At 39.1% G+C, this 18,957-nt stretch overlaps 1 protein-coding gene across 1 annotated transcript in view; it reads right to left on the bottom strand.

Moving 5' to 3' along the window:
* Positions 1-8,788, bottom strand: part of LOC149787287 (uncharacterized) — a 45,695-nt gene extending 36,907 nt beyond the window's left edge. The window contains exons 1-4 of the mRNA XM_089977823.1: positions 8,638-8,788; positions 7,170-7,365; positions 2,825-2,983; positions 2,005-2,142 (exon numbers count right to left, since the gene is read on the bottom strand). Of these exons, the coding sequence (XP_089833949.1) occupies positions 2,005-2,142; positions 2,825-2,983; positions 7,170-7,365; positions 8,638-8,642 (498 nt within the window). The 5' untranslated portion in view covers positions 8,643-8,788. The remainder of the gene's footprint in view (positions 1-2,004; positions 2,143-2,824; positions 2,984-7,169; positions 7,366-8,637) is intronic.
* Positions 8,789-18,957: the final 10,169 nt, after the last annotated feature.

Here is an 18,957-nt window from a genome sequence, read left to right as displayed (position 1 = left end):
AGTCTTAATCATAGAGAACATATGGAAGTCTTTCAAACGTTATAAACCAGATATCTTGAATCATGCATCATGACCTAGTCCTAGTCCACTAAAATAGAGAACAGGGGTCCACTTTGTAATTACTAATACGAGCATTCCTAAAATTTTAAAAATATAACATAACATAACCGCACTGGGTGACACCAACCCGAGTGACGCCACTGTATGATAATTTTAATCACTTAAACTAAAATAAAACTTTTCTTTGGGTCATATTGATATTTAAATAACTTTTAAATATTTTTTAATGAATCAGTACTTTAGTTTTAATATACACGGTGATATATTAGTGGTCACCTGATTCCATCACGTCACAGATTCGTTCTCAAGAATGAAATTCAAAATTGCTGCGACAGCGATACAGCTGAATTTTTTTATATGGAAAAGGCGCAAGCTGACATGATTGATGATCCTCAAGTACGGTCCACTGTCACTGAAACATTCAGGCATTTACCTTGCTCTTCAATGGATCTCAAAGTCGTTCAGTTAAATATATATATTTAAACTGTGTCTATTTACGGTCAGTAAATCATTTCTACTTTTCATACTTCTTAATGGTAGTTGTAATTATTTTCTAACTTGTTTCTTATTGGTTTATTTCGTAGAGAAATCTTCATTTTGATTTATTTAAATATTTCAATATATAGCTGTAAATATTTTGGATTTGTGAAGAAAATATTGTGTATTTAACCTTTGTTTTACATTTGTGCAAAAGCACATCTACATTCTCTAATGTATCAATTCATGGGGGCAGCCAACTCTGGACTTTTTGTCCACCTGACCCTTCCCAGGGGTTAGACCCATCGCTCTTTCTTACAGTGCATTTGGAGAGTTGTCGCATTGTTGTTTTCCTTTTTTTTGTTTTTTTGTTTTAAAGTCAAATTGACAGGGGTATCGCTGAAACACTTTAGGTTTCATGGCATGTAGAACCTCTCCAGACATTTTAAGCTGTGTAATCTGAAGTATCATCAACTAAAATACTTTGCAGAGATCTCATGTCACGCTTCGTTGGCTCAATACCTATGATACAATTACTCTGTCATACTTTATTTAATTGTAAAGAATATTTCTTAAAAATTCATACGATAGCAAAAGTCAAACGGATGTTTCCTGGTCTTGAAATGCAGCGTTTGAAAATTCTTTTTTTTTTTTTTGTTTCACTGTTCTAGCACTAATAACCTGTCAACTTTAATTTTTTTTAGTTCTTATTGTGTACCTGCTCTTTTTCGGCTCGAATTAATTTACTAGTCCAACTGCAACACTACGATAGTAATGGCTGCAAGGACAGTACTTTAATTCATTTCTCAGTGTGGTCATTTCATTTCTCTGTGTGGTCATTTCATTTCTCAGTGTGGTCATTTCATTTCTTTGGAGTGGGCAAAGCCTATGCAAAATACATCTTGCAGCTGTAATGAAAGTCACTTTTGGTCCTAGAGTTATACAGTTATTACTAATAGCAAAAAACAACCAATTAGACTTAGCAATTATTTGATGTAATACATGGGATGTGTATGAATGATCACACAGCAATAACGTGCATTAATGATGAGTCATAGTATGTTTGACCTAGAATTTCTGTGATCATTTTTATTGGGAAAGCGATCATACTAATTTTAAATTTTAGGAATGTGAAAACTTTACAGTTTTGATAGAGTAGATAGATATAAATAATGTTGGAACTAGCATTTATAATGTAATCATTTATTTTTTTATTTTTTGTGGGTAGGTGATGGCCCACGAGAAAAGAATCGTACTAATTTAAAGTCTGCAACAGTGCTAGCTCGGTATCTGTGCTAGTGTAAATACACACAGCCATGGCTTGAATACGATTTAACAATGTATTCATTTTGTCTTCCATTCGTTGCTAGTGAGTGAAGTCCACCCAAAAAAGACAGTACTAATCTAAATCAAGCTGCGGCTTATCTACTTATGTACCCTATCTGGGGTGAAAAAAGATATTCCTACCCTTGTATTTTCTTTGACGCTTTTCCTGTACTCCTCGACCGAACATCCAGAGGGTACCCACGAAACCTCCACTCCAAACTTGGTCATTATTTTGTCGAAGAGATCAAACGCGGCACTATAGCAAGGATAGCAAACAACCTTTGCGACAAAAGATAAAGTTGTAACGGATTAATATAACATTAACAAATATCGTCGTCGACATGAAATATTAAATTATACTCGTTCGTAATATTATTCAAATATACATAGCATTAATGTTAATCAACTTCACTAATCAAAACGTTGTTGCTTCTTTGCAAATTTTATAATGTTGGATGAACAATAGGGCATTTCAGGAAGAATACATTTCTATCATACGTGTTGAAATATTTATTCGGCTCTCGCAGGCATGCAAAACGACATGTAATTAGTTGGGAATATTTGTTTCTTGTTCTACAAACACGGATATATATCAAGATATGTGAAAGATAAACAAGCACGTAGTTTTGAAATAATGATGGCCATAATGAACAGTTTTGAAATGTCAATCATATCATTGATATCTGTATATAAAAATTTGGGAGTAAACCATTTTAGCGACTTGCAAAAGTTAGACTTTATTTATTGGAAATTTGATGCAATCCCTACTGCAATTCATCACTTTGTAATTCGATCCCCGCTGTAATTCACCACGCTGTAAATCGACTTCATTTATTGGAAATTGTATTTCACTATGGCTAGCATTCCTTAACTAGCTTTTATTAGCAACAATTATTTGACCACAATGACAGGTTGCGGAGACTGGCAATTCGTAGAATGTCTTTCTCTTGGATTAACATACCACGTGATCTCCTGCTTTAAGTAGTCCAGTCATGGCGGCGCTGACAGCCGACATTCCCGCCGAGAAGACAAGTGTTCCCGCCCCTTGTTCGATGGCGTTAATAGCTGTCTCCACTGCATCGGAATTCATGTGACCCAGGCGGGAGTAAATATAGCCACCCTAAAACGGCAGAACAGATAAAGCTTACAAGTGCGCAGATTTTCTTGTTCATTAATTTGTGTTTCTTGCCTGTTAGGCCTTATTACGTCCTGCTTGAGATGTCAAAGTAATATTTTAAATATAAAAACTGTAATAGACTATATTAATGAAATAGGTACGAAGGGGGCTATGATACTCTTCGACCAAGAAAAAGCCTCTGACCGATTAGAACACAACTATATACAAAAAGTATTAGAAAAATTTAGTTTCGGAGAAAACTTCCGAAAATGGACTGAAATCCTATACACAGGAATAACCTCATGTGTACAGGTAATGGGAAATGTACGAAAGAATTGTATATACAACGATCTGTGAGGCAAGGTTGTCCACTATCAATGTTATTATACGTAATAGCAATTGAAATTCTAAGTCACAAAATAAGAAAAAACGCAGGAATACAAGGTATACAAATTCCAAACCTAAAAGAGGAATTTAATATGCTCCGGCATGCTGATGATTGTACGAACTTTATAAGAGATGCAAAATTCATTACACACTTATAGAAATAATTTGAAAATTTCGGGAAAGCGTCAGGCTCAAAAATAAATCATGATAAGGCCGAAATTCTAAAAATAGGAAACTGGAGAGGGAACCATCCTGGGTTACCTTCCCACCTACTAAAAGATACAGTGAAAGCTCGAGGGGTATACTTTGGAAAAAAAGACATCATAGAAAACTACAAACACATAATCCAAAAAATCAGAGAAAATGCACACATCTGGGCCCTAACGCCACTATGTATAATGGAGCGGCCCAAGTGGCTAAAACCTATTTGTATTCTAATATAAATTACATAATTAGATCCAATGATATGGAAAACAAAATTTTAAGTAAGTTAGATAATACAATTATTGACTATATATGGAATTACAAGACCCATTATATAATAAAAGAGACTCTGTGTAGAGCAAAAAGGAGAGGGGGATTGGGACTGCCAAGCCCCCTACTACTAAAATTATCAAACATAATAAATAGAATGAAAAACGTGCAACTCTGTGCGGGGACAGCATGGAATGCACTATATATCTACTGGTTCGGCTTCACCATGAAGAACCGACCAGAGATATATAAAAATAATAAACTTATGAAGAAACTTGTAGTGCCAAGGAAATTTAGAAATATAAATGAAATACTTCTAAAATATAGAGATAAAACAGAGCTATGGCAACTAGATATAGGAAACACGTATGAGTGGTTAAGAGAAGATGTAACAAAAAGAATAAAATGTAAAGTAGAACAGAAGAACTGGGGGATAAACTGGGAAAGAACTTGGAAAAGCTGGGAAAAAATAAGATCTGTCAAAATTCAAAGTATAATTTTTAAATATCTGCACAACGCCGGGCTCACACGTGAAGAAGCTGTTAGAGTTCGTATGGTTAGAATAACGCCGAAATGCCCTTTTATGTAAAGCAGCAAAGGTTATAAAACTCCATACGATTGCCCAATGTGACAAAACCAAAAACAATAGACTTATGTTGATAATGGAAATATGTAAGAAGTATAATTATCACACAAACAATATTTTATACATAGATGTAAATTTCGAAAATAAGGTAGTTTTAAAAATAATATACTATATTACCACAGTTATGCTATCCTGTGGCCAGGTAATAGAAATTAAAAGATAAATATGTTTTTTTTATGGTTCTTACGGATGTATTAAAACATTACATAATTAATATAAATTTTCTATATAACACCAAAGCAGGGGGGAGAGATGGGGAGGAGGCCCCGGTTTACCGTCCACGTAGGGGGGTGTACCGTCAAGCACGGGCTGGAACCTCAATTTCATCTCTCACCTCATGGAAGTTACAAAAAATTAAACTAAATTATTTTTATTATAAAACAATGTGTTTTAAATACTTAGACAAACAACATGACATAGTATGACACTATACCAGGGGAGGGGGAGATGGGGAGGTGGCTCCGGTTTACCGCCTGCGTAGGGGTGTGTATCGTCAAGTACGGGCTGGAGCCTTGGTGTCATCTCTCATCTCATGGACACTATCAAACAAAACGAACGGACAAACGAAACATAAAAAAAGAAAGGGCAAAAAAGAGGAAGAATAAACCCCAGCCATCCTCTCATCCCCCAACCCGAGAAACACAGATTACCAAAATTCTATCTGAAAAATCTTATATTGTCTTATGGATCTCCCTTATTTTTTTTATTTTTTTTATATAGAGATTTCACTGAAAAACTTTGAAAAAAAGACGAAAAAATTGAAATTTGGAGAACTAAGTGGATACCCAATAAAATAATGGATAATATTATAAAAATCTGCTTTTGAACAATAAACGGTTTTTATATAAAATATTTCCCCCATTTTTATTTATTTTTTCTTCTTCTTCTCGACTTCCCCCTTCAAGTTTTTTTTTTTTATATAGGAAAGATATAGGGATACAGGGACCTGCATGTTGGAGAAGTAAGAGACGCAGACGTCGCAGGTCTATACCACAAGGCGTCACGCGAAGTGGCCAGGCCTGTGAAAGAACCTCAGAAAATCCAATATGCAGGAAGTGGACAAACATAACACACCAATGGGAAATAGGGAGAAAAAAAAGAAAAGAAAAAAGTGCCATGGGGTATCTACTGTAATGTAAAGGGCAAATACAGCCCTGATATATCTAGCCAATAACAAACAATAGACTAGATGTACTAATCATGTATTACAAACTTTATGTCTTTACCTTTGGAAGAGAAATATACCGATTGTGGTAGTAAATACAAGGCTATGTTCTACGATAAGAGAAGCATGCATAAAGAAATAAAGACCATGTGGCTTCTTATAGAATATATCCGTGTAACTTCAAAATTTTAATCAAGAGGAAAAAGAGAATCGTCACATCATAAGTGCATACATAAAAACAATAGGTTTTATTTATTTTCTATATAAAGTACCGATTCTCTTTAGAACTCATTGATTTCAAAATTCAAGATTCCAAACTCTAACATAAATAAATAACTCAACAAAAACTCCTTTTCTCAATAAACTGAATATAGATGGAAACTTGAGAAGAGATTTGACTCAGATGTTGTCCAAACATATATATCTATAGCACACATACAATATAGAAAATATTCGCATAGCATACACAGAACGTAGGGGACCCTTGGCAAAGGTCACTACTACTAATCAAGGGAAGAGACTACGACCAGGCTAAACTTAGATCGGACGAACAACCCTTTAGAGAACACTAAGGAAGAAAAAAATACCCTATCAAAAATTTGCTGATAAATAAATTTTTGGTAAAAATTGTTTTATGTAAAAGAATACAAACACAGGCACCTTCGGGGAAAACACAAATACATAAAAACACTTTTTTGGTTGGGGGGGGGGGCATCTGTCTGGTGCCCTCCCCCCCCCCAAGAGATGTCATCAGTGGCAAAAGAAATTCTCAAGCGATTCATCTTACACAGGGTTTACTGAACAACAACAACAATGCTTAATAATAAAACAAACAAGTGATTCTCGCGACTGATAATACTACAACAACATTACCGTGTGACTGATAATCCAACAACATTACCGTGTAATTAATTAACAACGCACGAGAACAGAAAAGCTAGGGGCCCCGAGTGGCCGAGTGGTCTAAAGCGCTCACCGTTACGGATCATTGCCATCTCACCGCTGTCTGCGTGAGTTCGAGTCTCAGGCTCGTCTAACGTGGGTATGTGAGAAAGCCTGCCAGTAGATTCTCGTGGGTCGGTGGTTCTTCCCGGGGTCTTCCAGGGTTCTTCCTCCACCAATTACACTGGCCGCCATGTATAGCCTATCTTGTGCTGAAAAATGGCGTTAAACCCTACAACAACAACAACAACAACAGAAAAGCTAAAGAACACATTTTAAGTTGGCGATGTTGGTTGTATTTCAAGAATCCTTTCTTCCTCATATCATTACAATTTGTTAACACTTTGCAAATATAATATGTTACGGTAAAATGTTTCTAATAATGTAAAACAGAATCGTTCTATAGCTGTTCTGAACAAGTAAGCCCTTTGGAGAGGGAACGAAACCGTCGTTAGAGTCGTTTTCAAGGGCCGCAGAATGCGAGAGTAAGGGGAGCAAACAACAATTCGGGTAATTAAGTAATTTTATTAGATAACTAAAGAACATCCTTTTTGTAAAACTTTGGATGTAAGTACCTCTTGAAGAATGCGTATGTAATCATCCACACTTTTGATCTTGTAAGTGGAGGAGATTTGGATGGGTGGTACCAGCGGTTCCGTATCATAACCAATGTGTCGTGATGACGTCACTCTCGAGTCAAGAGAAACGTCGTTAACATGAAGGCCATCTACACCCTTGTCCAGCACGGACATGGCGGGATTCCAATGGCGGCTGGAAGAAAGAAAGAAAAATATGCCTTACAGATTTAGTGGAGTGTCTCTTCTATAAAAGGTTAACCAAACAAATAGGCTAAATTAAATTTCACTGATGCATCTGCTATCAGAATTAAAATAATTTTCAACTTTAAATGTGCGACCACATTCCGTTGTAATTGCTGGAAGCGGTGTTTGAACTCGAGACCGCATAGGTGCAAAACAATGACTTTATCACTGAGCAATCTAGTCAGAAATCGAATCGACCCTGATACACAAATGCTCAATTGCAGCATTCGTTCTATTTGTATTACTCGGCGTAAATCATTCTCTCTCTCTCTCTCTCTCTCTCTCTCAACACTTCGTCTTCCAATAATGTAGATTCAGAAAAATTTCTAAATTGTCAATGGAGACGGTAGAGGCACATGGACACATACAATTAACCATACGACCTCTTTGCTATCTCGACGTGAGATAGCATATCATCGGTGGAGTATCGTACATACGTTAAGAAAGCTAAGATTTAAAGCATTCCATGTCAGTCGTGATGAATGTACATGTCATAAAGGACAGACTACAATGATTTCACGTGTATATAGAGGAAACTCAACAGGCAAATAAATCAAGAAAACCAAGCAATAACTATAGCTAAGGATTATATACTGATTTAAATTAAGACACTGATAAATAATCAGTAATTAATTTACTATTACATAATTGATTAATAATTAATAACTTGTAACTCATCCACCCCTTGTCGAGAATGGATTCTCATGTAGCTTATCACAGAGAAGGGGGCGGGGGGGCGACCAACGGCTTACGCAACATTTTGATAAATGGCGAAAACTTCCAAAGGTCTGGCTTCAAATTTACCAAATTATTTCAAATGTTATCTTCAAGTACTTAGTCAACGAAAATAGTATTCCCGAAATTTACATTTACATCGTTCCCCTTTCATGTCAAAGAATCTGCTGTTAGTGCAATTCAGGAAAAGTAACGAGAGAGAAGTGTTAAAATAATGAGTTTGCTATATTTTTTAGAATATCATAAACGTACAGACTCTAATTTTAGAGAGATTTATAATTTCAGCCTTCACCTTTAAGTTGGACATGGTTAAGTTACATGTGTATACTGGCTCAGCCCCTCTCTATCGCAGTAATAGCTGGTGATATACTGCATGTACCAACACAAATAAATACTCTGCAACTAATTATAGTGTTTTCCATCAGAAATGGAAACTGTCACAAAAACTTCTGCTAAAAAAACACACCCAAAAAAAAATGATGCATACCTCATCTTGCGGATAGGAAGAAGCTTGAAGCAGAAGTGAACAACGCCAACGAAGACTTGAAAATTCACTCTATGGCAGACGTGTACAAACGTTCTGTAAAATTGAATCACACTTGTGGAGGTAATAAAACAGCTTGATGTTTTGTCCGAGCTAACTACTTGAAATTTAGTGAGACCCTTCACAACCACTTTAAAATGTCAATCAAAAGTTAAGAATGGCTTTTGAAATGTGTTCTCTTTAAGAAATGGCAAGGAAGTTAGTTTAAAATAGTTAGTGAAATGTGTTCATTAGTCATCAATTCGCTCCTATGCAATATGCACTGAAAAGTGGAATAAAGTATTTATGAAGGGTGTGAAAAATGACCAGCCATGCAGAAGTTCGGCTTTCTAGTGACAGTAAATATATGCTTACATGTAGTAGCAATAAAATGTGGGTCAAATGATTCACGACATGTATGCATTTATTGCTCCTTTTTACAATACCTGAGAAAACAAATATCACCAGAAAAATGTTCAAACGGTACTTACACGGCAAAAGCAAATGTCCAAACAGTGCAGACACAGCAAAAGCAAATGTCCAAACGATTTTTAAGCAACAAAAGTAAAGGTCCAAAAGGTGTTTTACATGGTCAAAGCAAAGTTCCAAACGGTGTTTGCACGGCAAATACAAAGGTCTAAACAATGTTTACGCGGCCAAAGCAAAGGTCCACACGATGTCTACACGGCCAAAGCAAATGTCCAAACGGTGTTTACATCACAAAAGCAAAGGTCAAAACGGTGTTTACACGGCAAAAGCAAATGTCCAAACGGTGTTTACACTGCAAAAGCAAAGGTCCAAACGGTGTTTACATGGCAGAAGCAAATGTCCAAATGGTGTTCATGGCAAAAACAAATGTCCAAACATTTACTCTACAGAGCTGCGTGCTTTTTGCGTACATCACAACATTTACTCTACAACATTACATGCTTACTTAGTATGACAAATTTACTCTAGAGCATTACATGCTTACTGAGTACAACACAAACTTTACTCTACAGCACTGCATGCTTACCGAATACGACACATTTACTTTAAAGCATTACATGGTTACTGAGTACAACACATTTACTCTACAGCACAAAGTGATTACTGAGTATGACATTTTATCTACAGCATTACATGCTTACTGAGCATTAAACATTTACTCTACAGCATTGTATGATTACTGAGTTCAGCAACATTTACTCTTTAACATAAAGTGATTATTGAGTATGACAGTTACTATACAGCATTGCTTGCTTACTGAGTACAACACAACATTTACTCTAAACCATTTCATGCTTACTGAGTACGAAACAACATTTTGCGTTAAGATGGAAGAGCTCTATAAACAATTACTCAATGCTGAAACAAAAAATTTCATGAATAAATATAAAAACGTCTAATTTAGGATTTGACTAAATCAGATTACATAACTTTTAATTCTGAAAAAAGGTTATACGGTGGAACAATATTAGAAGCTGTTGTTTTTATTATCTTGATCGTGTAAACTTTTTTTTTTTTTGGTGGTTTTACAGCAATAGAGAAATCGATCTTCATCACGATCTCTTCCAGCTGAAATATAAATAAACAGTTGACATCAGTATTCAGTGGCTTCTAGGATTTATATAGCACCAGTCTCATGACACATATCTATACGTTCAAATACTCGGAGTATGGTATAAAAATGAGTCTTCACTTAGAAATTGAACAATCAATTTTGGAAATACTGCAAAATTATCTGTTCCAAAATCACCACCGTGGTTATCAAAAGCCCCAAATATATTAGATCTTTACCATTAAAAAATTCATCAACAATTCCTCTCCTTATTCAGAATGAATTCAATGAAATCAGAACTCCTGTTGTGACCCTACGCACATATATATGGTCATTTCGAGGAACTGGAAACTTGCAACATCCCATGGCACCATCTCGAGCCGTATATCAGATAAAGCCCCAATATGTACCGAATAAATTAAAGACGGACAAAAAATCTACGAAATACATTTAGTATCTTCAAAAGAAGTATATTTTCTAATTTCCTTTCTGCACCGAAAGGCTTCCAAGACCATAGACTTCACATTCTGTTTAATATCACAAATCGTACATAAATAAGTTTTTCTCAAACAATTTTATCAAATTTACTTTCTTTTCAATTCTATAAGGACCAACGATTTTGGCCCGAAGAGCCCTTTTTTGTGGTAGCTGTGGTAAATGCACAAGCAGGATACAAATAAGGGATTTCAATCTCAACAGGATTAACAGTTGCAATAGAATTAACCAAAAAACTCTATCCAGCTAAGTCCTTGCCTAGTAATAAATAATTACCACCAACAGGTAAAGAATTCATTGCTCCAATTATCACGGGTTCAGAGACTAGGTCTGATGACACATGGAAGAGGAAAATGACCAAAGTCGCAATCTACTCCCTGAAGAATAACATTTTTACTAGAAGAAGACCTCTCAGATAAAGACGATGCACCTGATAACAAAATACTCTGAGAAGCCCCTGTGTCGCTTAATATTTGAATAGGAATATGCTTGGCAGAATCACCAACAAGCGATATAGAACCTTTCAACTTGATTCTGTCATAATTCTCCAAAATAGAACCAGACTGGGGTCTGCTTAAATGAGGCAAAGTATTGATTTCAATACAAAACCCTGACTTTCATCGCTTTAATATAAGAGCATTTGGAATAACTCTGTATTGGTTCTGTTGCTCATTTTTCAATCTGTAGCAATCAGAAATTACGTGACCTTTCTTCTTACAATAGGTACAGGTAGGAAGAGATAAGGATTTCTTGTCAGTCTTATCTCACGCCTGATTTCTAAAAGTTGTTCCAGACTGAGATTTGGAAGTACTTGTATGCAACTTAGAGATGATTTTGTACCCAAAAAACCTGCTGAGAGGAAGGATTACCGACAAATTAAACTTTGTGAGTCGAGGAATAATTATCAGCTATACAAGCAACACTTTCTAAGGTTTTGACCTCTTGCTCATTCAGATAGGTCTTGACGTCAGTATTGATATAATTTAAGAACTCTAGCTAATAAGATCTTCCAGAAATGATCGTAATGTTTAATGGGAATTAGCATTACAGACCCCCCCCCCCGGGTCACTCTAGCGTCAAGGGAAAATTAACATGGAGAAAAATCGTGGGTCACTCTAGCGTCAAGGGGAATTTAACATGGAGAAAAAACCCTGGGTCACTCTAGCGTCAAGAGGAATTGAATATGGAGAAAAAATCTTGGGACTGTCTAGCGTCAAGGGAAATTGAATATGGGATTTATTTTTTTTTAAAAAATAAAAATTTTTTAAAAAAAAAAGGGGTAGGCAATTGAAAGTCATTCTCTTTTCGATAAATATGGGTGGCCCTGAAAAGGGCCTTTGGGTTTATGTTAATGTATCCATTAACATAAAGGGCATCTGCGGCATCTTCTAGTCCTCAAGCTGCGTCTTACTCGAAGGCCATAAATCAGTGTCCTCTTGAGGCAACCTTGTCTTTCTACGTACACTCTTCGTATCCACAGACTGGTGTCTGACTTGTCGACAACGGTCCACTTGGACCGGACATACATAAGCATGTCCGTCCTAAACATCATGGAAGACACAAGGGTGGATGATTCGACTGTGGTCCACGTCTTGAAGCGACGAGAACAGGTGAATCAATGCACTGAACTGCGCTTATTTATAGGTAGAGGAAGGATTGAAACGGATTGAGTTCATTCACCAATCCGAACACGCGTGACAAAATTCAGTCAGCCCGCATCCAATCCGAAGAGAGCAGTCTGTGACGTCACGTGGTCTATATAGATTCGCTAGCGCTTGTGTACAGTCAATCTATACGACAGTGATTCAACATGACGGAAACTCAGAAAACGATCCATTGGGGTGCACCAGCAGGGGAGACCGCCCAAGGGAACCCGGACTTACTTTCAGAAGAGGTGAATTGGGATTTTGTGGATTTTCTTACCTCGCAAGAATTTGTTCCGGAACCTTCGTTACCTTTTTCATTACCGCAAGTGGAGAATTTTAGACAGAGACAGAAAGAAGAATTGGAGAAATTTATACAACGACAAAAGGAAGCGGAACAAGCTTTTCTCCTACAGCAGCAGCAAGAAGAAGAGGTAAGAAAAAAACAACAGCAACAACAGCAAGAAGAAGTAGCAGCAAAGAAACAAGAGGGTGAAAATCAAACGGTTACGGTACTGTTGGACATTTTAGCGGAGTTAAGAAGTCTGAAACAAATGTATCAGACTTCTTTATTACGACCGAAGAGAATACGACCTTCCCGAGCTAAACACGTTAACCCTGTGACTAAGCCTACCGTACCATCCTTAGTGATTTCAACCCAATCATCATCAACATTACGCAGTCCAGAAGTAGGCCTTGGCCGTGGCAAAGGCTTAAGGCAGTTAAAGTTGATTGCTTAAACTCACCCCTACACCAAAAAAGGCCCTTTTCAGGGCCACCCACGTCTCTCGAAAAGAGATACACTTTCAATTGCCAATAACTAAAAAAAAAAAACAACCCATTTTACCCCTATAGTACGTGCTTTTGTATGAGCGCGTGAGTGTACGTTCTTATTTTAAAATCAAAACTCAAAGACACTTACCTTATATAATTAATTTATTCTTTTATCCATTGTTACAATCCAATTCACAATTCACAACAGAACACTTTAATATAAAGTTCATTTACTTCTTCTTTCTCCTTGTTCAGTCTCTGTTTTTTTTAATTTCTTCACCGTCTTTTCCTCTTCTTTCTCCTCATTTTCTTCCCTTCTTCTTTTCTTCTCCTGTTTCTTTGCCTCTTGTAAATAGAATTGTCTTCTTTCTTCCTCTTCTTCCTCTGAAGAAACCCTCTCTTCCTCTGAAGAATCCCTCTCTTCTTCTGAAGAATCCCTCTCTTCTTCTGACTCCTCTTGTTTCTTTTTTGGGCAATCTGGAGACCAATGTCCTTTTTCTTTACAATAATAACAGGTATCTTGATTTCTGTCTTTTTTAGCCCTTTTTTTTTCTTTTTTGACGGTCTGGACACTCTGAAGACCAATGCCCTTTCTTCTGACAGATATAGCAAGTATCTTGACTTTTATCTCGAAAGGAAGGAGAATAGTCCGTGGGCTGGTCTGAAGAGAATTTTCTAATGACCCCTCGCAAAGCTCTGACGAAACGTTCGATTTGGCTAGTCTCTTCCATCGTTGTGCTCGGCTTGAGAGTGAAATGAATAGTGAAAGGACAAGACACACACCCTTTTATATACGCTGGTCTGCCATGACTATAAATTAGTCTATGGTGTTTAAACTTGAGTCATTTGACGTTTTTCACTCAAGATGAAACGATCCTATTCATTCGAGAAGAAAGAAGAAGAAAGTAAGAGGCAGAAACGTGATCTATCGCCTCGTACCAGGGCTGAAATCTTGGCACAAATTCATGCCAGTGATTTCGAAGAGGACATGAGTGAACCAGAATCCGAACCCTCTAAACCAAGTTTGCCACCCTTAGTCAACCCTGAAAAATACTATTCCATTCGAGAGACGGAAAAGCGCTCCTCTAGAAAATTTAGAACCACGGCTTACAAATACACGGTGAAGTTTAAAGATTTCAAGGCTGAAGTGCCGTTAGAGAAAGCAGAAGTGTTCATCACTGGGGTGTGGGATTCTTTGCTCACCACACTCAAGCGACAATGTCAACCCAAAGAAGACGATCGCTTGAGACTTTCCATACAACACGACGGTTTGAAATCCCCTGTTTGGATCGAGTTTAGCACCCCTGCAGAATTGACCGCTTCCAAAGTCATGGACAAGATTCAACACGTACAACAATCTAATGACCAGTTTGACATCACCGATGGAAAAGCCACACTGGACATGACCCACGTCTCTCCTCCTCAAGGGACCGGACGCAAAAAGATGTTATTGGTGGACGACCTTCGCAACACCAAAACAAGTCTCGTCCGAATTAACAACCCTCATGACCAGATGTGTTTAGCCCGTGCCATCGTGGTGGGACGAACCTATGCCAACAAGAACGACACGGTAGAATGGAAAAGAACCTGGAGAACTATTCAACAATCCGACCGAGCCAAACAACGAAACGAAGCAGAACTCCTGTTACAACAAGCCGGACTGTCCAAAAACACACCCTGTGGCATTCCTGAGATGAAAAATTGCAAGATGTCCTAGCTCCTCGCTACACCTTGAAAGTGCACCCTCAAGAAATGCGTGGGCCTCTGTTGTTTCGAGGCCAAGATTTTAAGGATGGAAAATACATTCATGTTTATTATCACGATGACCATTTCGATACCATTACCACCATTACCGGATTCCTGGGATATGTTTATTATTGTGAGAAATGTGACCGTGGTTATAATAATCGAGAGCAACACAAACATTGTGGATCGAAATGCCCAGGATGTTTGGCCTCTCCACCCTGTCTGAGCGAAAGACCAGTGCCTTGTTCAACTTGTCTGCGCACGTTTGTCAGCCCTACCTGTTACCAACAGCATTTGAAGACGCAAGGTTCACAGAAGAAATGTGCTTGTCAACTCCTGAGATTGTGCCCTACGTGTCGACAAGGCATACTTACCAATAATGCCAAGGCACACGTATGTCGAGGAAAGAAAAAGTGTCACATTTGTCACCACATCGTGGACTTGGAACACCAATGCTACGTGCAAAAATACCAACCCCAACCAGAGAAAGAGGACGGTCACAAGAAGAAAGGCAATTTCATCTTTTTCGATTTCGAATGCATGCAAGAGACCGGCATTCATATTCCTAATTTCTGCGTGGCTCATCGAGCGTGCGAGAAGTGCATTCAAGAACCTATCTTCAGTCATTGCCCTCACTGCAGCAAGATTCCTGGAGGGCGTGAAAAAATCTTTCGGGGACCGAACACACTAGCCGATTTTGCCCAATGGGTCTTAGACCCCGTCGACAAGACGTGGAGCCAAGAGGACATCGAACGTTACGGAGATTGTCATCGTCATGCCACGGTGATGGCTCACAATTTCTCCGGATACGATAGACAGTTTCTTTTGAGATACTATACGGAACAAGGCACCGAACGTCCTAAAGTGACTTTGAACGGAGCCAAAATCGTTTTCATGCAAGTGGGACAAGTACAGTTTAAAGATTCGATGAGTTACTTGGCCATGCCTTTGAGTCGAATGCCTAAAACGTTTGGAATGACAGAAATGGCTAAAGGGTACTTTCCACACTTTTTCAATACGGAAGCCAATCAACACGCCGTTCTACCCCATTACCTGAGGCTCACTATTACGACCCCGACAACATGCGTACCGAACAACGAGAAGCTTTCTACGCTTGGTACCAGGCTCACGCCTCGGACCCTTTCGACTTTCAGGAAGAAATGCTAAAGTATTGTCGTTCCGACGTGGACATTTTACGGCGTTGCTGTGGAAAATTTCGAGAACTGTTCATGGAACACGGAAGGGTCGATCCTTTGAAAGAAGCTTGCACCATTGCGAAAGCGTGTTCCTTAGTGTACCGGCAACGATTCATGCCTGAAAACACCGTAGCTGTCATCAGCCTTCAAACGACCCACTTTGTCAAACGTCAATACTCGGTCAAAGCCCTACGTTGGTTACATTACTTGTGCGACAAGGAAGACAAATGGATTCAGCATGCCCGCAACGGAGGGGGTGAAAAGACCATCGGAACGTATTCGGTAGATGGCTGGGACTTAGAAAACCCAAAGATCGTGTACGAGCTTAACGGTTGCTTATTTCACGGATGTCCCGTCTGTTACCCTGATCGTAGCACTAAAAATCAGTTTTTACAACGAACCATGGAAGACTTGTACCAGGACACTTGTCAGCGGCGCCTAAAGTTGGAACAGGAAGGATACCAAGTGGTGGAAATGTGGGAACACGAGTACGATCACCGTATGAAAACCGATCCCGAGTTTAAACGCCTCGTGGAAAGTTACCAGTTCATGGACCCGCTGAACCCGAGGGATAGTTTGTACGGAGGAAGGACCAATGCCACCTGTTTGCTGTACCAAGCCGACGAAGAGAAAGGAGAAGAAATCAAATACTTGGACGTGTGTTCGCTGTATCCCTACGTGTGCAAATATTGTCGCTTTCCTGTAGGGCACCCGCAATTGTTAACGGAACACATCGACCTGAAAAACATTCGACAATACGAAGGCTTGATCAAGTGTAAAGTTTTGCCTCCCACGAACCTATACCATCCCGTCTTACCTCACCATTGTCAAGGCAAACTGATGTTTCCCTTCTGCCGTACTTGTGCCGAAACGTGCAACCAAGATCAGCCTTGTCAGCACAGCCAGGAAGAACGGGCCTTGACGGGAGCCTGGGTCAGCGTAGAATTGTTCAAAGCTCTGGACATGGGATACCAACTGTTAGAAGTGTACGAAATTTGCCACTTTCCCAAGACACAACAATACCACAAGAGTGATCCCAGTCAGAAAGGCATTTTCGCCGACTACGTGGATGCCTTTTTGAAACTGAAACAAGAAGCCAGCAGCTATCCTTCCTGGTGTCACACTCCCGAAGACCAAATACAATTCAAAGAGAAATACTATGAACAAGAAGGCATCTCTTTAGACCACATCGAGAAAAACGGAGGCAGGCGATCGTTTGCCAAAGTGATGTTAAATTGCTTGTGGGGTAAAATGGCACAACGACCGTGTTTACCCAAGACGGAGTATTTGACAGAACCTTCCCGCTACTTCCAGATGATTCACGACAAAACCAAATACATGAAACACGTGGACGTCGTTCGTGAGGATTTGATCTTGGTCAATTACGAAGAAGATCTGGACTTTGTACAAGACGACCCTTTTGGAAATGTCATCATTGCGGCTTACGTGACAGCCCATGCTCGCTTAAAATTGTACGAAGCTTTAGAACTGTTAGGGGAACGCGTCCTGTACTTTGACACGGACAGTTGCATTTACATCGATCACCCGAGTCAACAGCACCCTAACATCGAAGGAGACCGTTTAGGAGCCTGGACAGACGAGCATCCCGACGACAAGATTCTAAGTTTCGTCAGTGGCGGTCCCAAAAATTACGGCTACGAATCCCGGGACAAACAAGGAGAAGTGCACACGACGTGCAAAGTGAAAGGACTGACTCTGAATTATCGTACCAGTCGTGTGGTGAACTTTGGGGTATTGAAAGAAGCCTTGCAATCGGGAGAGGATGAACACTTTAAAGTGACCACCTATCAACCGAACAAGATTGTACGTTTACCCACTCACCACATCGTCAGTCGGCCCTTGGAAAAAGTCTATCAAATCGTGTACCAGAAGCGAGTTCGACTTCCCAATCATTTCACCTTACCGTATGGACACGTTGGTATAAAACATTGGTTGTAAGAGGATAGTCACCCGCTAGAAGGATGACTTCGCCACAGCAAGAATCGAGTGAGAAACCCGATGAGAACTCCAAGTTCAAACCTTACCATTTTCCAGTCTTCTTACCTGACTATTGTGATTGTGCCCGTCGATTGGACACGTTTCAGAAATGGCCTACGGATAGGGAAGGATTACCTTCTTCGCATGTTTTAGCTAGAACAGGATTTGTCTACTTGGGACCTGAGTCAGGATTGGGATACGAGGTACAGTGTTTCGCTTGCGGACTGAAGTTACGAATGGATCTATGTATCTATAAAGATTCAGCTATTCTGGAACATACTCGATGGTCTCCGCACTGCCCTTACCTTTCTATGGCCTTTCCACCCATCACACTACGGTACAATTATGACGGTACCTTAGAGACGGTACCTTCCAAAACAAGACATAAAAAACATAAAAAAGGAAAGATGTACAAGCTGGAGACTGCATTGCGACTAGTATAAAAAGGGGCTATGGTCAAGATCGATAGTTCATTGTGACTACCAAGACCGAGCGAACAAGATGAATACTTTCAGAGAAACACAAAACAAGTTGTTTTGAAAGGCACAATTCAAGTGTGGGGCTTCTGAAGTGGAATGCGATTGTGAGCCTTGCGATGGGTACGATGCTGTACGTTGTGACCTTAGCGATGCCGTAAAGCATCATGGGAACTTTAGTGTCACTACCCCTATCATGGAAAGTGATGCTGTGCTTGTCAAACCTGAGGGATGCGAAAGTGATGCCGCTCGTCCTCTTGGACATTTTACTGGGTTTCGTTTTAAAGGGGAATGTTCACCTTCACGTCTACCCCCCTACGGATGTCATCCAGCCCTGAGCAAACTCCTGCCCATGTCACTCATCCCTCATCGAAACGAACCTGTGAAAGACGAATATTCGTTCCCTATGCGTTTGT

The sequence above is a fragment of the Sinohyriopsis cumingii genome, chromosome 12 (genome assembly GCF_028554795.1).
Source record: "Sinohyriopsis cumingii isolate HCF-2022 chromosome 12, ASM2855479v2, whole genome shotgun sequence".
NCBI classification, from domain to species: domain Eukaryota; kingdom Metazoa; phylum Mollusca; class Bivalvia; order Unionida; family Unionidae; genus Sinohyriopsis; species Sinohyriopsis cumingii.
This window is presented reverse-complemented; position numbering and strand designations above follow the sequence as displayed.